The sequence below is a fragment of the Cyprinodon variegatus genome, unplaced genomic scaffold (assembly GCF_000732505.1).
Source record: "Cyprinodon variegatus isolate N-32 unplaced genomic scaffold, C_variegatus-1.0 Scaffold275, whole genome shotgun sequence".
NCBI lineage: Eukaryota > Metazoa > Chordata > Actinopteri > Cyprinodontiformes > Cyprinodontidae > Cyprinodon > Cyprinodon variegatus.
Genome location: NW_015150728.1, coordinates 831,108 through 851,160, shown reverse-complemented (window position 1 = coordinate 851,160; position 20,053 = coordinate 831,108). Strand labels below are relative to the sequence as shown.

Sequence of the window (20,053 nt, the reverse complement as noted above, 5' to 3'; positions counted from 1 at the left end):
AGGCTAAGTGCTTCCTCTCCTGTGCTGTGTAGCTCCCATACCGCATTGAAGCACAGGCTGCTCTCCATTTTGACCCTTTAGAAGTTTAAGCAGCTGAGTAGAAAGAAGTAACTACAAAAACTAGAGAAGAACAGAATGTCCTTTAGGTCTTGGAGCCACGGTAAAGAGATTAAACGTCTCCCTGCTCCGTTAGAGTATGTAAAGGCCTTAATATTAATGGTCATGGCCTGAGCTTTTTTCTGAATGCAAAACGCGTGTTTGCATTCGACATGGTGGCAAATTAAATGCAGTCTGGGGTCTTATCCTTGGCGAGAGTGTTGGCTTGTTAAAGCTCAAAGCTATTGCTCTCCATCTTGCTCCTCATCAGGTAACCATTGAATTCAACCAAACTCAGAAATGTTTTATTGCTTTCCTCCTGAGTACGTGTTGTTTGATACCTTGAATTGATTTTTTGTATGTACTGTCATCACTCTTTTGCAATGGCAAACTGTCTTGTTGGTAGAGATAGACCGATACATCGGCAGACCTGTATTTTTAACCAAAATTGTTTTTTCTTTCGTTATTTGATACATGCGTGTTTTTTTTGATTCATTAGCACAGTCGGCAGCAATGCCTTAAGATCACATGAAGCACATTTATTGTAGCTCCCTCTGTTTGCCTCATATGGGGATGGTTTTGTTTGGTCAATATTTAATGTTCCTTGGGGCGTTTTATCATTGTAATTTTTATCAGGTAATTGGAGGATGAAAAAGCACATCAGCTTTAATCACACCCACATAAAAACAGCTGTATTTTTTTTTATTATTGATTAAAAAAAAGATAAGTACATCGTCCTTAAGAAAAAAATGAATCTCTAATTCTTAACTTGGATTATTATTTTTTTTTTTTGCTCTTCTTTTTCTTTTTTGATTTTTCGCAAATTCTACAGGGAGCCTCCTATTTAGACCTTTACCCTCCTCTCAATACAAGCTGTACTTAAAAATCTGACCAAAATCAACCTTTGATGTTCTTCATCACAAATGGAATGTAATTCAGTTCAGTACTTGCGTTGAGTTGAATTAATCCAGGTTAGATTAAATACTTCCATGAGTCTCTGATTACTGAACATACCAACCAAAGAGTGGAGTTATTTTACTAGAGTAGTAATGCAATGTGCTTTTGTTATAGTTAACAAATCTCATGAAAGAAAAACAACCATCTTGGTCTGTTCCTCAAATCCTTTCTGACTTTTAAATTGCTCTCATCCTTAAGCCTATTTGTTCTCACTCACCATGAAATCTTTCCCAGAAAGAAATCGGGTCATATTATATTTTTCTCCTCTTTTCTGTTTGTGGTAGTATACTCTTGTTAGTATACTCTTGTTAGAGCAGTTTTGTGAGGACATATTTATGTTCAGTATTTTAATATGTCATCTGGTTTTATACATAGTTCCATGTTAACTTCTTAGTTTTTTATAGTTTTATTTTTCACAGCTGAAATTCTTTGTTGTCTAAATAATTTAAAATACAAACTTTAAATAGTCTGATTGTTTTTACATTGTAGATCCTAAGAGATTCAATATTGGCACAATTTAAGAAGCAAGCAGGTACAATTCATATTCAATATTAAAGAGTCTAAATCGGTTCAGTCTGAACTCAAATAATTCTAGTTGATAACTGGAAAAATATACAATCTGATTCAAATGTAATTAAACACAGGTTAATGCTGTTAAGATATCAGACAAAGTCAGTTTCGAATTATATAATTTCAATTACTATAATGTTGATTATTTTAGGAATCCCATTCGTTAAAGTCTAACCTGCCTTAGTAAGCCTGCAATAGATTAAAGCCCATCCCTATGAATGAAAACGTCCCTCCAGCTTAACCAGGCTAAGGCCATCAGGGTCTTAAAAATACATAAAAGAAGCAGAGAGAATTACACGCAGAAATAGTGTGAAAGAAAGATGAAAATTGCAGAAATATAATGCAGCAATAGCTTTATTAATGGCCGTGTCCAGGAAAAGACACAGTGCTAAATGCAGAACCAGCGGGACAGGTGTAGTTTCTGTGAGGAAGTAAAAAGCCTAGAGATTACACATGGTTAATGGCAGCTATAACTATAAATGATGTATAAACGGCGGTTGAGTAGAGAAATTGCAAAGTGAGGAAAAATAGCCAGTATATCCTACAGCAACCTTAGCCTATTGTGACTCATAAAAATAAAGAAATAGAATAGGATATCATAAGTCACTAAGCTATAATCTTTGTTCAAAGTAAAACGTTTAGATTTGGTCCTAAAACAAGACAAGGGGTCTTTCAAAAGGACAGAAAACTAGCTGTTGAGTCCACTAAAGCAGCCTGAAATTAGTCGGTTTCTGTCTTTTGTGTCCCACACACCTTTTGTCCTAAATTCTACTGCTGATATATAAATAAATGACACTGTAAAAGGTACTTGAATAGGTAATGAGTCATTGTTGGAGCTGTAGAATGAAATCTTAATTTGGTCTTGTACTCATTAAGCAACCTTTTATAAAGACTTCCTTTATTTCATAAATAGATCCTCCCTCGCTGTAATCGGTTCACTCAATGCTAGGTGGGTTGGACCCCCTGTTGCATTAACAATGGCCTTAATTCTTCATGACTTTTTTTAAAAATAATTTGTCAATCATTAAACTCCTAGATTTTGTTTTTTATTAAAGGATAGCACCCTTGTTTTGGTTAATTTGTTGCACAGCAATTAGATGAATCCCCGGTTCCTTCACACCCCAAATGTGCTATGTTGGATTAAGACGTGGGGCCTCATGTTAAAGTTTTTGTACAAATGAAACATGCAGAGCAATGTTTAACGGAAATCTTTTTTTTTTGGAATGTATAAAAATTTACTTTGCGCCAAACACTGTGGCACTGCCACGACAATTTATGGCAGCTATGGAAACTTTTGAAATCCATGTTTATGAGCTAAAGAGCTCTAAAACGTAATAAGATCTGAGGTTTTTTTTTTTGTTGTTTTTTTTTGAATGTAGGAAAATGTGCACGTTTGCAGACGGCTCCGCTCCGAAAATATCGTGGATGTTTTTTGATTTTTTTACTTCCTCATTCAGTGAGAATCCATAAGCTTAAGGTTTGTGCTTTACCCTCCCCTTGGATCTGACCAGGGGTCATATCTATCATTATCTTTATTATTATCTATGTTGTTTTTTTTTTTTTTGCTCCTAAATGCTTAGAATTTAGAAAATTCACTCCTACTTTCAAACTTAAGAATAAAAGCTGTTTATCAACTTTTTCAAGTCTTAATCCCCGGGCACACCGGTTCAGTCCGACTTTTTATTCTCCGATCCCTTTTCTTTCCCCCATATCCCAGTGACTGTGTATGGCGATGCTCGGACTCAAAGGCTGAGCTGATCTGTGCAGATTTTTTGTCGCCTCTGTGTCACACAAATTGAAACAATTTCCCACTTTTGATGGGGACAGCTTATGAAAAGTTATTAAAAATACATAGATAAAAATAAATGTATTTTCAATATGTAATCAGCCAAACACAGTCAGGTTTGCAGTCGCACAGCACATTTAAAGCAGGTGAAGCAGACCTGTGCATAAACAATGAAACATTTAAAAAAAACAGACTTACCCAGAAGTTCACAAGGACAGAAAACGGATAAAATAGTGAAGCTCTTTAAGCCTTGCAAGAACAATGAGGGCCAGAAAGAGCAGTTTATCACTCTCCTTGAGAAAAAGGAAAAAAAAAAATTCAGGTGGACACAAAAGGGATATAGTAAAAAAATGTAAAATAAAAATTTTGCCAACTTCACAGATCTCTTAGAATTACCTCTCACTGCCTATAAACTACCCAATAGCCTTTTGTTGCTATATTTTTCTCTGCTTTAAAATGTAGTTCCCATAATATATATAATTAAAAAAATTCTGTTCTGGTTAGAGAGGCTGCACACACTCGTTAAGAAGGGCTTTGCTTTCTAGTAGCGTAGGTTTTGTTTTATCATCCTACACTTTGCTAGAATTGTGAGTGAGACACTTGATAAATAACTTTGAAGTCCAGCTTTTAACTTGTCTTATTATCTTTTTGCTAATAAGTCCAATCTTAAGAGTTGTCTCGTAACTAATTTTAAGAAATTTGATAAAAAATGGCCCCTGAATATTAATGACGTGTAGAAAAGCTGCACAAAGTATAAAAGCTGCAGACAGTAGTGTCCGCACGTCAAGCATATATCAAGCTTTAGAGTACAGGAAACTACCTGACCTTTGTGACTTTGAGCTTTTCCTGCTAGAGGTAGCAACCTTAACGCTGGAACGTTGTAGTTATATAGAGGAGACATGGTCAGCAGTAATATTTGTGTAAAAAAAAAAAAAAGTCTTTAACTGCTCTGTAAGCCCCAAAATGTTCCAATAAACATTATATCAAATCATCCTGATTTGTTAAGTATAGCAGAATGGATTCATGCTTTCATTTAAATTAAATGTTTTTATTATTTAATCTGAATGTAGCAGCTAAAGGGAAGACTCATCCACATGTTTTCCATCTGTTATTGTCCAACTTTGGTGTCGCAGTTAATTGTAGCCTCAGTGTCCTGTTCTTAGCCATCAGCAGTGACATCTGGTGTGGTCTTCCGTCCATCTGCTTCATGGTTTAAAATGTGCATTTGAAAAACAACCTGCTGTTTTTTTTCTCTTTTTTTTTTAACTTAACCATTTAATCTAAATATGCATTTTTTATGAATACAATTTGCTCTCATGTTTCTCTCTCTGTGAATTAAAACTCACTGAATTGTGTTCTTCTCATACAATTCATTCTTTAGTGTACCTGTATGTTTTCATCTGCTTCTCTCACTTGAATTTCCCCGCCGTGGGACAATAACTGGGACTTCTATTCTATTTTATAGTTCAGTTTAGGGTTGCAACTAATGATTATTTTGGAAATCCATTCATCTCTCTATTATTTTTTGATTAATCGATTAATAATCGGGAAGCCAAAGGTTCCTTAAAGCAGTGTTGTTTTTGTCAACGATGACTATGATGAAATCATTTCGTTGACGCTCCTTTTTTTTCCATGACGATAACGAAAACTGATGAGCTGAACGTGGATCTTAGATGACGAAAACATAACTAGTCAGATTGTCGGTCAGACGTTTAAAATGCATCATTGTGCTGTAACCAGCAAAGCAATATCAGCCGTGCTTCTGTGTTTTGTTTGATCTTGCCGCCCACCTGCAGCTCAGCGTTGCACATGGTGCAGGAGCACAGATGGATCATGGCAACAGCTCCCGGAATGGTCCAGTTCTGCGTGCTCAACTCTGACAAACTTTGCTCTGATCTTCCATCTGTGATTGTGTATTAATGTGTCTTTGCGCGCACAGAGCTCCAAGCCTGCGCTTCATGCTCCACTTTAATGGTTCGCTCTCAGCAGTATGGCTCCTGCTCTCGCTACTTAATAAAATATGTGGCTGATCATCCTCTGCCAAGCGTAAAAAACCCTTTTGTCTAACTATCAATATATTCCCCCAACCCTCTTGACAGCTCTATTGCATATTCCTCTACACGACTTTTACCGGTACCAGTTGTGTTTCCACTGGATTAACGGTTGTGCATAGAAATGACAGTATTTTATCTGTTTCTGACATGTTCAGGCCAGCCCAGTGGGCCCAGACTCCTATTCCACGTTTAGTTGATAAAATCCACCTTTCTTATCCATTCTCATGCTTAGTTGGTTTGGACTTCACAGCGATGTCGTAATGCCTCACACACTTTGCTTGTGACTGGCAAATGTTCTGTTTGTGAACAAGCAATTTAAGAAGTGTATGTAGCAAATGAAGAGGCTGCTGATTGAGTTTATAAAGGTCTAAGTCATTATGATGATTGCTTTTCTGGCATTCAGAGGATGGAAATTGAAACTATTAAGTGATTTTTCTTATTATTTTTTTTTTTTATACATGCTTCCCACTTGAAAGTCTTTCCACTAGATCTACCTTTACCTATTTGCACTTATTGGCTCATACACATTTATGCAACGCTACACGGACTGAGAAGCAACTAGGGGTTAAGAGCCGTGCCCCTGGTGTAGGGCTTGGCAATTATTTGCATTTCAAATATAATTGCAATTTATCAAAACCCATTTCTTTAATCACAGAGGCACTCAAATTTGGGTACATTTCATTTAACAAAACTAAGACAGTTATTTTCTCACTCCAGCCCTTTAGGTGGAGGTACAATGCTTAACGTGGGGGAGAGTCTAGGGCACAGATCCACCCATACCTGTAGAAGTCTTCCCTTTTCCACACAGTAACAGTACAGTCCTCTGACAAAGGACTCTGGATTAGCACTTTTAATTTTTGGCTAAGATGTTGAGCACTTGGGGCACACCTCCTGTTTTCACTTGTAGTGGTATGTAAGTACCCTTTATAAAATACAGATTATAATAATCTCTATTGCTGGATAATTTTCCCACTACATCGGTGGACATTTTAATTTGATTTAATTTCAGATGTCCAGGTTGCTCTTCTGTTAAGTGGACAAAAAATGCGTTGCCTAATTGATACAATTGGAAGTTTTACCTGCATGGCAGCAATTTTAATCAAGTCGTGTCATTTTTATCAGTAAATTTGGTTTATAACAGCCTCTTAAATAAACTCTAAAGCCTGTATTACCTGTGAAGTTGGCTCCAATGCATCTAGCGTCCTGGATGCTGGATTAAGTATTCCTTTTTCTGGGACCTCTTTGGTGGTTCAGTAGGACTTAGAACTCTTTCAGCAGTCTTAAGCCACATTAAAAAGTTATCCAGCATGTTGCTTAAAGGGTTTTGTAGCTGAAATCCAAAACAGATGTTTTTCTTTTGTTTTCTACAGATTTGATTCATAATTTCTCATTGTTGCTCCCAGGGCTAAATGGCTGCTGTAGTAGATGTATTCTGATTGCACAAGGATTATTAAGTTGATTTGGGTTTGGTGAGAGGGGTGGGGTGGGGGAGTTCTTTTGATTGCACACAGACCACTGTCAGAAATCCTTTTTGTTTTCACACCTTTTTTTTCTTTTAATCTTATGCGTTTGTTATAAATTGACTATCTTTGCTGCGTAATTGCTGACAGTTCTGTTCTCTTATAGCCCTGCGAATGGAGAGCAGCGTGAAGAGATCTACTCGTACGTGGAACAGCTGCCGGTATCTGAGATCATCCATCAGGTAAGAGCAGGAGGTTCAAACAAACGGGTCCGGATCACTCAAACCCACACAAGTCGACGACGCATTTTCAGCAGTTGAGCCTCTTGCGTTGGCAGGCGATTTGTTCTGCAGCATTATGTTTTCTCCTTTTGTTAGTTTAAGTGCGTCCACGCTCACCCTTAACATGGACACAGAGCAGAAAAGTTAAGTGCAACATTCACCAACAGATGTCTTTGTGTGGTATCCATGGCAATGGTTCCATGTATGAAATGTACTCTCTGTGTGAAGGGCGGCCACCGTGAAATCCAGCAGAATGGCTGGGCGGGATAGTGGTGAGGAATTGTGCATTCACCTCATTCCCAAATGGATTGGGTCTCTCACTCGGATCGACCTTCACAAATGAACACCTCTTCCTCCTCAATCCATCTTTTGAACGTGCACGCTGCATTCAAAGTAGCTGGCCTTTGGTCCCATATCACCCTTGTAAGATTTTCCATTATGAGGCCATTAAAAATACAATTTCTGCTCTCCCACTTCAGAAACATAAGAAACAGCATTAATCATCACCAGAGGCAAGCCAACAGCTGACATTTGTGGTGTTTCCTCAAATGTCTTTGATGTGATCCAGTTTCAAATGCAGTCACGTTTAAATATGTTATTATTACCAAACACAAACTCTTCTGTTTGTTTGTTTAGTCAGAAGTTGGGAAAGATGAATTAAGGCACGAGTATCAGATTGATCTTTTGATAGTTAAAATTTTTACCAGGTAATTGTTTTTGTTACTAGTTTTGCTTTTAATCAACCACTCCTTCATCTTCTTTAGATTTGTGATAAAAGTCACATTTTAAAATTGCATAGAACTGAACCAAATTGTGACAATTTAAGAAATGGCAATGGCCAAACACTGAAATAAGGTCAACGGTTGTTGGCAGTTTAACAGGAAGAAGACAGTCCAGACAATCATTTCATTCGCAATGTATTGCAATTTAAATAAACATAATTTCCCAATTGCACATGAAAATCATTTTTGTCACATTAAATTTAACTAAGGTAAGATATTAACTTTCTCACTCAACCAATTTAGGGGGCGGGGGATATGCTAAATATGGTTATGTCACCACACAGACTGGAAGAAAAATGTCCTATCAGCACAGCTCTATGAATGGTGTCAATAGTGTGTGAGTTGTTCATTTATATCAGTCATTTTTCTTAAAATCGGAGTAATTCCCATTAAAGCTGCAGTCTGTAACATTGAGAAGAGAGCAGACTTCGACTGAAAATTTGAAGAAAAACAGGTTTCACGCCACTCCCCCACCCTCTATGCCTCACTCATGCCCCACCTCCAAGCTCCACCCCTCTCACAGCATCTGCGCGGCTACCGCATGCGACCAGAAGCGTCCAAGCAGCGTACGCGGCATGGAGTGTGAAACGTTAAGAGCGATAACACTCACCTCCAAGCAGCTAGATATAAGATGCTGGTTATACCGAAGTTTGCCGTGTAAGCAGTTGTCGGCAGGGGCAGTAAGGGCAGTTTCTCTTTCGCTGGTGGCTGTCGCTCCGCCATGACTTCCACGCGCGTCCTCCTGACTGCAGGAGCCAGGCGGCAGCGGCAGGTTCAGTGGTGAGAGGGAGGGGGCGGGATTCAGCGTGTGTGAGCTGTGATTGACAGTTTTGTCTCGTCCCGAAATATTCTTTCCAGATTGAAATACAGGCAGTAGGCGGGACCAATTGAAGCAGTTTTTTTCACAAATCACATGTACTGCTGTCTGGGCATAGGGACAGTTTTAGCCAATATGACAAAAAAGTGATTTTTAAAAACTTACAGATTTCATCTTTAATATAATCGACCTGAAATAAGGTTCGGTTGTTCTGCTAGGTTTTTCTTTTCTTTCTATTCCCGAGCTCTGTTACATTGAAAAATGTGCCTTTAGCTAAAGCATCCAGAGAGTTTCCAAAGGATCAAAATGTCATGGAATGAAGGCACCAGCCAGGAGAAAAGCACTAAAAGATTCAAAAGCTTTATCAATATCTCAGGTTATATCATAGAGAAAGCTACAATTTAAGAGAGAAACTGGGCAAAGTTTTTCACAAACTAATAAGACAGAAATAAAAACTGACCAGGAAGGCTGTCAAGAACCTCATGGTAAAAATGAAGGTTGTCCAAAAGATTTCACATGTCTAACGTACGGCAGACACTGTTATTCTCTACATGTATAGACTAAGAAAAGAGTTGCAAACAGAATCCTTTCCTCCAAAGAAAACTCTCAGTCTGGATCGCAGTGGTTTAAAAATTCTGCAGGAGATTATAATCTAAAGAATCTAGACTAAAAATGCTGACTCACATTCAAAAGTGCTGCACATCACTAAAAAGGAAATCCATACTTACAATGATTAGGGTTATAATAGTTAAACAAATCTAATGAAAAAACAAAAACTGAAATGGAGAAAATATTTTTACTGACCAAAATAAAAAAAAAAATGTAAATAGAAAGAAAAAAGGATATCTGATACAGTATTGTAAATTTGTTAAAGTGACTAAAACAGTAAAATGATAGCTATAAACATACCGTTTATTTTTGTGTTTATAATTTTTTTTATAAGCCTTGCAAACTGATGTGACTCTGTTAAAGTTGTAATTTAAACTGATTTTGAAAATTATATTTTGTTTTTTATTGCCTGTATGCACGATTTCATAAATTCAATACCACTTTGACAAGATCTTTTTTAAACCCTTTACGTTAAAGTTAAGAGAAGTATGAAAATTTTAAACTACTACTTAAAGTGATGAAAACTTAACTAAAATAAAGAAATATTAGAATGATGGTAATTTCCAAAAATAGCAAACCTATTCTAAAAATAAAACTAACTGAATTAGAGAAGAAAAAAAAGTTACAATCAAAACTTAACCAGTATGAGAAACTTAAAACGCTTATAATCCTTCAATCAAACATAGTAATGGGGGCATCATGCTGTGGGGTTACAGTTTGAGTGGAAGGTAGAAGGTAGAGTAATTTAGCATCACAACCAATGTAAATGTACATCCACTTCATCAGAAGAACGGCTTCACTGAGTGAAAGTTAAAGTTTTAGTGTTAATTGGTCTAATGGTTTCTAATTTTTTTAATGTTATCACTGGCAGTTTGTGGGTTTAAGCATCTTAATCTTAAATTCAGAATAGTGCAACAAAGTTTAACTATGGATGTTTTTTGTGACTTTGCCATTTTAATGACTGCCTTCTACACGTTCCACATTTTATGCTGTCTAAATTTAATGCGCATTATGCCTCTTGGGGATTATGACTTAAATTGAAATGCTGCCAGGCTATCTTTAATTTACTGTAATTGCATTTTTTTTTTTTTTGCAGTCCGCAATGTGACAGTTGTGGCAGTTGTTTTTTTTTCCCCACTTTAGATGCATAAACACACAGCAGCTAATCTCAGTAGCTGAATTAAAGCCAAGTGTCAAATCTGGCTTTTCAATTTTTAAAGGCTGAGGCAGAGTCGATCAGCCCAGAGAAACGAAGCTGACCAGGGGTCTGAGCCTAGCCAGCAGCTTACTGTCATCATGAGAGGAAACGGGGGGTCTCCACATCCAACAGCTGCCTCTGGGATATTGGTTCATGACAGCCTGAAAGCTCTGCTAATGTTTAGAATCAGATCCGCTGCCTGCTACTCACATAAAAGCACCTCCATAAACCAATTTCCATCACTGGGAAACTTTGGTTACCACACAAACAGACCCTATGAATTCTACATCTGCAACTTGGATTCATATGTTGACTTAATTTTCTATATTCCTAATATAAAAAAGAAAAGTTTTTCTTTTTCTTTCTTTTTTGTTAATTCAGGACACATACACATTTCACAAACACATTCTGTAACCCAATGACCACTGGCAGAGATTTCGATTATTGGCTGCAGCTCCTGCTGGGCTTGAGATGGGGGTACTGACAGGCAGAGTCATCTTTCCCCTTCCCCGTGGCCCATCTGCACTGCAGCAGAATGACCAATGTTTACTGAACACATGGACAAGTGTCCTGTCTTTGATTAGCCATTAAATAGAGTGTAGGACTGGTTTTAGTGGGATGGTAGCTTTGCCTTACTTGTTAATCAGATATTCTCATGAGAATGCATGATTAGACTTAATCTGACGATGGGCCAAATCTGAACTGAAAAGGCACCTTTTCTGTTGGTGTGTTCAAGAAATTACAATGCAATCAAATTGAACTAGTGTATTTAACTAAGTATAAACCAGATTCATTACAAAAAGTAATTAAATGGTTATGGTTTACATTTATGTACATTTAGATAAGAGAGTACTGTCAAAAAAGACGATGAAACACGAGATCCATTAATTCAGACATGCTAAATGTAGGCGGATATTGAAGCAAATCAAACTTCTTTAATACCACAGCAGAAACCCAAACTAATCACACCACAATGCAGTAATTCTAGCAAATGGAGGCCAAAGCAAGGTTGAAGTGCACACTTTGGATAGCACATAGACATAGTTTTCATTAAGGTCATATATTTTTTTAAATGATCCTCCCGAATATTTTAACTAATTATTGAGGATTTTTATTAGTGTCATGAATTTGTATATGAGGAATTTCCCTAATTATCAAATGAAATAATTTCATTGATATGCACCTTATTTCTTTGATTGAAAAGAAGCTCAATTTCCTAGTAAATCAGAAGATGGTTTGAAAATGAGTCACCAGATTGACAGAAAGTAGATAAATGTAATTTGTGTGTAGTGTAAACAAAGTTCTTATAGTGTTTGTATTTGTGTGCAGAGGTGATTAATGTCCTGCCACGGAGGTAGTGCCACCGTCTCCGTCAGGCTTCACACCTCTCCTGTTGCCAGCATCTAATCACATTATGTTCACTTCTGGAAATAACTCAAGTTCCTTCGTATCCTTTATTTCCCTTCCCTGCCTCTCTTGTGTATTGTACTTTTTTTTTTTTTTCTCTCCTAGCCGTCGCTGTGAGCTTTGGTCTCCAGCGTCAAATTGTTATTTGTTCCTTTGCCAGCTTGACGCCACCCCATATGGCTCAGGAGAATTGAAAATGGAAACAGTGAAAATTAATGCTTCGCCTACCCTCCCGTTCCTTACAAATCCTCCTGTCCTCAATCAGGCTGTAACAATGACACTTTTTCAATAGTCAGATGTAGGGCTTTAGGTAGGCTGGGTTTGGCCTGTGATCTGTCTGTTTAATCAAATATATGCTGGGATTTATTTTGATGCCCTGAAATTCCTATTAACGTTCTCCAGAAAAAGATCTGCTTCATAAGAAAATAATACACCCACTACTTTGACTGTCTCAGCACTTGCTGGGGGCGTAAATAACAAGGCAATACTGTGAAGTGTCTCAGCGGCACACAACGCCGGCTGTTCCTTTATTCTAGTCTGCATAACATAAATTTCCTTCGGTTTTGTCCTTGCACTCCAAATGTTTGGCAAGACGTATAAGACTTCCCTCAACGGCTATTAACATCATGTTAATTAGCTCCAATCAGTCAGATGAGAAACTGTTAATTGATTTTATTGGTGAATTAAACACACAACACTGCAAATATATAATGAATGCAGACCGCTCTCTATAGGTCTTTGTCCTTTCCTTTCAATGGCTGTCAGTGAAGGTCAGTTAGCACTCATTACTTTTTTAGTTGCGGTTTTATCACCTATCGACCATTTGCATTTCCTTACTAGAAAAATAAACATATTTCATGAATGCAGATGTGCAAATATCACTGTCTTGCTTTAAATTTATAAAAAAAATTTGGGAAATTATGCATATAAAAACAGATATTTACATTAGTTTTAAGGACATTAGTTGTTTCCTTACAGCCTGTTTAAAAAAAAAATCAGAATAAACATTTTCTGTTTTTGGTTGGTCAGGATCAACAATGTATTTCTGTATGTGAAGTTACATTTTTCGATTCTAGACATTCATAAGGTAACATTCTGTTGCCAGAAGTATTTGCCCACCTGGTTTGACTTGCATATAAAGTTAGTGACCTCCCATTTTTTTGTCAATAGGCTTCCATATAACATTGATCCAACTTTAAAGCTATTAACAGCCTTAACACCCCTGGGAAGGTTGTCTACAAGGTATAACAGCATCTTTATTGTGATTCACTGATGATTTGACCATAACGAGATCATAACTCTGGTGTAAATGAGCTTGACTCTAGGGCAGTCAATTTTGAAAATGTTTTTTTTTTTTTTTTATAAAATTAGAATAATAAATAAGATCAATGCGTACAATATTTTAAAAAGGGAAATATCTGGCTTCTAGCAAATATTTTTATTTGCATGCACTCAATACTTGGCTTGTGCTCCTTTGCATTGTTTACTGCATCTAGTCTTGATGGAAGACAAAATCAGCATATCCATAAACCTTGTCAAAAGAGGGGAGCAGGAGGTGCTTTAAATTTTCTTCGTAGATGGCTCCATTGATTGTGGACTTTAGAAAATGGAGTTGACCAACATCAGTAGATGACCTGGCACCCCAGATCTTTACTGAATAAGAAAAGTAAAAATCTGCATATCAAGCTTCATGGAGTCTGTGCCTCTCAACTCTTAACTGGAGTATTGAGACTCTAGAATATGCCTTTGTTGACAGAGCGACTCACTTAGAGCAGTAATTATACCAAGATTGTAAAAAAAAAAAAAAATTATAATAATAATAAAAGAAAAAAAATTTCGGCCGTCAACATGCTCTATCCAGAACTCCTCAAGTGGAAAAGCTTCAGTTTCACCTGGTCTAATTTTGTAAAAAGTCTCCTTAAAAAATACTATCTTTGGCTATCCAATCTATTAATCAAAATAGGAAAAAAAAAAATCAACATATTAATCGATTTGCAAAATAATCCTTAGTTGCAGCCATTGTCTGCAGTTTATTTTGATAGTAGAAATATAAATTATAGCAAATGCAGGGGTTCGGATTCAACATTTAGTCTGGTGGGAAATATTTAGAAATTCCACCCACTCAAATAAGCCAAAAGTGCAAGATTGGTTGTGTGTTAAATGTTGTTGTTTTACTGATACAGTTACATTCTTATGACAATCTGTGGTTTTATATAGTTATCCACATCAATGTTAGGGAATAACTGACTTGACATCATTCACAAAATTTCAGCCTTCTCAGTAAATATGTTGTCACCTTTAATGTCAACGTTATCCAAAGTTTTAATTGAGAGTCCTGAGGTCAATAGTCCTTCAATTTGAACAAAAATAATCCTATACTGAGACATTCTCTGCTGACATGCACCAACTGATATACATATAAAGGTCGGGGCAGATTTTATTATGAAAACAGCCCAAGTTTAAACAAAGCTTTAAGTTTTATAACCCCTGGAACTTCCAGTTATGGTATTGAGTGTTTTAGTTCAGAACTTAAACGTTCACATTTTGCAATAAAACAAAATCACACTTTCTTTCAGAACCGTGTGATTTTTGCTTTTTTACCCCAGATTTTGCTCTGCTGACTTGTTTCTACATTTCTTATTGCACGTCACATGTTGAAGCTAAAAAAAAAAAAAAACAATAAAAGAAAAAAAAAATGCTTCAACTAACTGGCTGCATAAACTTGCATAGATATACACTAATAGATCATAAAAGCAATCCTGCCTCTTGAGTTGAAAGCATTTGGTTAAAAATCCTGCCACAATTTGGCTGATATCTAATTTGTGTCCACTAGCTGAAGCCATAGTTTTGACAGAAGTTGAGAAAGGTCAAGAAGATCTCCTGTTACATGGGTCAGTGATGTGGTGCAGTAAACATTTGTAACAGCAGTGATTGGTGAACAAAGGAAGCAAATACTGGGTGTGGTTTCTATCTAAAATCTACTTTCAGTGTTCTTCTTTCTTTTGACTAGTACTGTTTCTAGCAGCGTTCCTAGTTTTAAGCATAGTCTTAGTCTTCTGGATGAAAGTCCTAATTTTTTTTTTTAGTCACAATTATGTAATTTAAAATGAGAATGTTTTTGGTAAGTTTTAGTTAACTAAAACCGACAAGGTTTAAGTGTGATTTAGGGAAAAAATGTTTATTCCCTATCTGTATATAAAGTAAGCCTCCCATAAAGGTCAACAAGTGAATACAAGACAGTTAAATGTAGATATAATATCTTAAAAAACTTTTTATACACGTGAATATTTTTATCATATAACTGGTCAGGTTTAAGCATTTCAAATGGACAGTTGCCGTTTTTATTATTTATCTAGTTCTTCAATTGATGAAAAACCAAAACTAGTATTTTTGGCAAAAGAATAATGACTTGGATTTACAAGCTGATACAGCAGGAGAAATGCACGTTAAATCGGGTGATTAAATGTGCCTTAGAAGATGCAGAAATTGAACTTAAGGACATTTCAACAAAATTTCATTCTTAAAAGTGTGTATACTTATGCTGCAGTTTTTCTTATTTAACTTATTTGGATTGTACAGGTTCCCAAATTTGTGTGTAAAAAAGGGATACAGTATCTACACTCCAATATTTTTTTTAATACCTTCAATTTCACTGCGTTTTATGAGGTTTTGAAACTTAATAGATCCCTTCTTTTAGCTAATTTCTCACAAACTCCAGTGTTGTTCCTATATTTTCAAATATTTGAGCAGGAAACATAAATGCAAGTAAACCTTGAGCAGATGTAAACCTTTATTCTGCACTCTTCTGATTTCATCTGAATTTTCCTTTCCCCATGTTCTCATCTCCTTGTTGGGTTTGCTGATGTGGCAACCTGTCACCTTCGATCCATCCCCCTTTTCTCTTCTTTACCCTGAGGGCATCCTCTTATAGAAACTCTTACACACACATACTTTATAGAAATACTAACAGGCGCACAAACACACCTCTAGTTGCCATTGTTCCTGCGCTTATCTGCCTGCCCCTGATGGCCACAGGCTCACAGTCCTTTCACACGAAGCCTTCTGTTTTAGTAAAGCCTGTATGACTCCTTATTGCTGCCTTTCTCCTCCCTCTGCCACCTAACCTCTGCGTCCTGTAGAGAAAAAAAGCAGCAGGGAAACTCAGCATGTTTCCTGCTATGTTTATGCTGTTTGAAGTCAGTCACTGTGTGGAAGTGGTAAGAACTAGCTGCCAATCATAATTCATGGGGTTTTGGTCAAAGTCTCAGTGGGGAAGATCACTTTTGTTCCAGCTATGCGTCCGTTTGAACCAGAAAAAAACAGGTAGAAATTGTTGAAGCTTTCTGGCAAATTGACCCGTGGTTCACCAAAATGATGCTAACAGAAACAAAGGGTCAAAAAAAATATATAAAAGTTTAGAAATGGAATAGGGTTGTATAATGCTACTTGCAATAAAGTTGATGTGGAATAATAAATTTTAAAGTCATTTTAAGCATTTTAGGCAGTTGTTCACCCAGGTATAAATGTCTCTTAGCATGCCCTGTTTAGTTCAGCAGTTTTTCAATTATACAGAATATGTTTGAATATAAGCTTTTCCCTCTGTAGCTCAAGGTTGCAGAGTTGCTATAGGTTGCAGCTCTTCTTATTTGGGTATTTATTGGTTGCACAGGAACACTAAAGACTAATACAGTAAAAATCTTTATGAACAAGTCTACAAAAGAGTCTTAAAAGAAGAATATGCCTAAACATAGAGTAGAAGTCAGTATGTGAGTGAGTTCACTCCTTGTATAGTTAGAGGAGACAGGAAAAGTTTCCATGCTAGCCTTGTTATATCCTTCATATATAGACAGAGGGCAAATTTTACTGATGCTAAAACCTAAATGGGATGCACATATGAAAATATACACAGTAGTTGGTTGTAAAGAAACTATATCCTCCTGAAGTGTTATTTCATGAAACAGGATGTAAAAACCTTAACTGGTCAGGTTCTAAACTGAAATAAAACCTTGTTGAAACTGAAACAATTTGCATGCAAGACTAAATACAGGCTACCACAACAGTTTGTTTAGGATTCAAAGTGAATGGGGTTGCTAATTAAATCCATTTGATTGCTCGGCCACCTGCTGACAATCACTAGCATAAAGGTGTCTGAACGCAATTTCAGGGTGAAAAGTAGAGAAGCAAGCTCTAGATTGGTTTCTTTTAGACATTTCCAAGCAATATAAAGTTTATTATTCTGTAGTGAGCCAAACTGTTTGCAGAATCGTTATAGGGTAGATATATTTATATGGCTACAAATTAAAATAGATTTCATTTACCCAATGGTTAAATAATGCAATGATTCAAGTAAAGGAAAAGAATCTAATGATATTAAGGCCCCAGTTAGCTTGTAAAATGTTTTTCAATTACAATACAATTAGAAAAGACTGAATAAGTATGGTCTCTTTGGAAGTGCCTGACAGGAGGTGGCCTTTTCTCTCTAAAATAGAATATGTCAACTTGACCTAGATCTAAAAGAACCACAAATCTTTTGGATAACAATTTAACAGATGAGACTAAAGTAGGGATGGTTAGCTTTCCAAACAAACATCCCTCATGGCAGCTGTCAAGCCTGGGGCTGGAGAGGTCGGTTGTTTTTCAGGCGAAGAACCTTGCAATTTCTAAGCTGATAATGAACTGTTCTGGAGGGAAATGTAGAGCTGCCTGCCCATCATCTATATGTTGTTACAAAAAGCAAGAGATGCCAAACACAGTAGGTTGTCTCCAACAGAACTGCTCAAAAAGGGGAAACAAAATTGACCAGTGAAAGTTCTGACTTCAAGCTGACTAAGATGCTAAAATGGCAAAAGCTGCAAAGAAGCATATGGTTGCAAACTTGAATGATTCGAAGCAATGTGGTTGAAAAGTTTAGGTGAAAAATATATTGATTATGTAAAAGACTGATTAAGATAGATGGGCAACAACTTCAACTTTCTGCTGCAGGTAAAGCTGGTTCTGAGCTTTCTACTTCATTACGCACCTTTTTTCATTTCTGCTTTACATTTTTAAATGTAACAGAGTGGGACTGCACCTATCATTTTTTCTTTTCAGTTCGAGGTTAGATTTAAACTATTTATAACTGATAATTATTTAATTCATGACCTAAGAATTACAGAAGACTTTTTTCTTAAAAAAGTGTTCAAATTGATAAACTGTTGCTGTGTAATGCATGTTTTAATTTGGCCCCAGGGTCCAGGATCCTGAATCAGTCTAATCAATGAAACTTACTGACTGAAAAGGTTCGCTCTTCTCATAAAAGGCCGATGTGTTTCATGTATTTTTTATTTTTATTTTCAGGAACAATACTTAGCTAATTAAAATTACTTTAATTTATTTTTATTTTTACTTAAAATAGTCCATCCTGTTTTCAGGACTGTTAAATCTTTGCTCGGACCTCCCTACCTTCCTAATTGTTTATCAAACAGCTTTTTTGTTGTTGTTGCTGTCAAATTTAAAAAAAGGAAAAATACAAATCTATATTTCTGTTTTTAAAAAACTTTTTCAAACTGTAACTCAGTTTGACACTGCAGTTGTGAGGCACATGGTCCTTGTACCAAAATCAAATTCATTGTGGGTCAGTAAACCGCTCTCACCGTACCTTCAGTTAGAAATAAGCTTTTCTGTACTTGCTACAGTAATTCAGGATATTTTTGGACTAAACACCCACTCTTGTCTGTTAGTCACAAAAACAAGACCTCTTTTGTTCCCTTGTCTGAGACGTTTCCCGCATTTTCTGTCAATCTCTAACAAAAGCACCATAATTTTAGAAGCTAAAAGCATCTTTTTACTTTGAGCTTCATTATTTCTGCCGTTCCCCAAAGTAAGTCTGACACTGTATGAGGTTTTAGTTTCACACTTTCTACAGAGGATACAGTGCTGACTTTCAAGTGTTTGAAACTCATCCAAAAATGAGTTTTTTTCTCTCTCTTTGTCTAATATAGTTCTAACAGCAGGACGTAAAGACATGTTTCGTTTTAAGAAAAAGGCTGTAATCCAAAATGTAGGTCCCTCATTGAGTTCAATCACTTTTTTTTGAAGTAACTAGTTAAAGAGATTGGATTTTCTTGTTTCTTCCAACCCAACAAAAACTGAACGAATAACCTAAAAGAGAAGCAAGCCGCTAAGGACAGCTAAAGCCATATCTATGATGGACAGGAACTGAGCCTGCAGCTGATTAACTACTTGACTGCAGCTGTTTATCATAAATATAAAGAACAGCTACATAAAGGAGAGAAACTTTAATTGAATATATAAAACTGCCTCAATATATGTTTATATTTATCAAAATAGCAAGACCTTCAAAAAAATCTGTTTTATCTTTCATTAAATATTTTGAAAACACACAAGTTGTGCTCTTTCTGTTTCCTGCTGATGCAGTTTGTTGTCGACTGACTCTGGACTAGCTCTGGCATCCATCAACATTAGACTTTGGTTCCGTATTGCTTGGAAACATGCCAATAGAAACCGAGGAGTGGGTCGTTTGACCCACTCCTCGGTTTCTATTGGTATGTTTCCAAGCAATACAAGGTCTTGTCTATATAAAGACTCAAACTCACTGCGGATCCAGACATTTGAATTGAGAAAGCTTCCTGGAGTGGAAGGCGAAACGTCTTCAAATCTTGGAAACCAAGTCCAGTGGATTGTTTTTTGTTGTTTTTTTACGTTTACTGAATAACTATGACCTGGATGACTAGGAATCTTCATCAGCATTAGACTTTGGTCAAATATTGGAGTATGGCTGTAAATGTAATGGGCTATAAATTGGTTGGGAGTGTCCAGAACACAGCCGCAAGTTGGTTAAAATTAGTTGGCAACGAATATGTAAATGTCTGTGAAAAAAGTAAATTTAGGTTATAGTTTTTTTTTTAATTTCCACTGTATTAAAGTGTATAAGCATTTTTCTGAACTACTACAGTAGCAGCCATTCAAAATGGCCCTTCCCAGTCAAACACCAGCCGAATGGCAGCCCACTACCCTGCAACTAGCAGTAATATCCC

The 20,053-nt window shown here is 36.5% G+C and overlaps 1 protein-coding gene across 1 annotated transcript in view; it reads left to right on the top strand.

The window, feature by feature from the left end:
* Positions 1-20,053, top strand: part of pigk (phosphatidylinositol glycan anchor biosynthesis class K) — a 49,843-nt gene that overhangs the window by 25,544 nt on the left and 4,246 nt on the right. Inside the window, exon 10 of the mRNA XM_015383075.1 lies at positions 7,090-7,165. Coding sequence (XP_015238561.1) covers positions 7,090-7,165 — 76 coding nt within the window. The remainder of the gene's footprint in view (positions 1-7,089; positions 7,166-20,053) is intronic.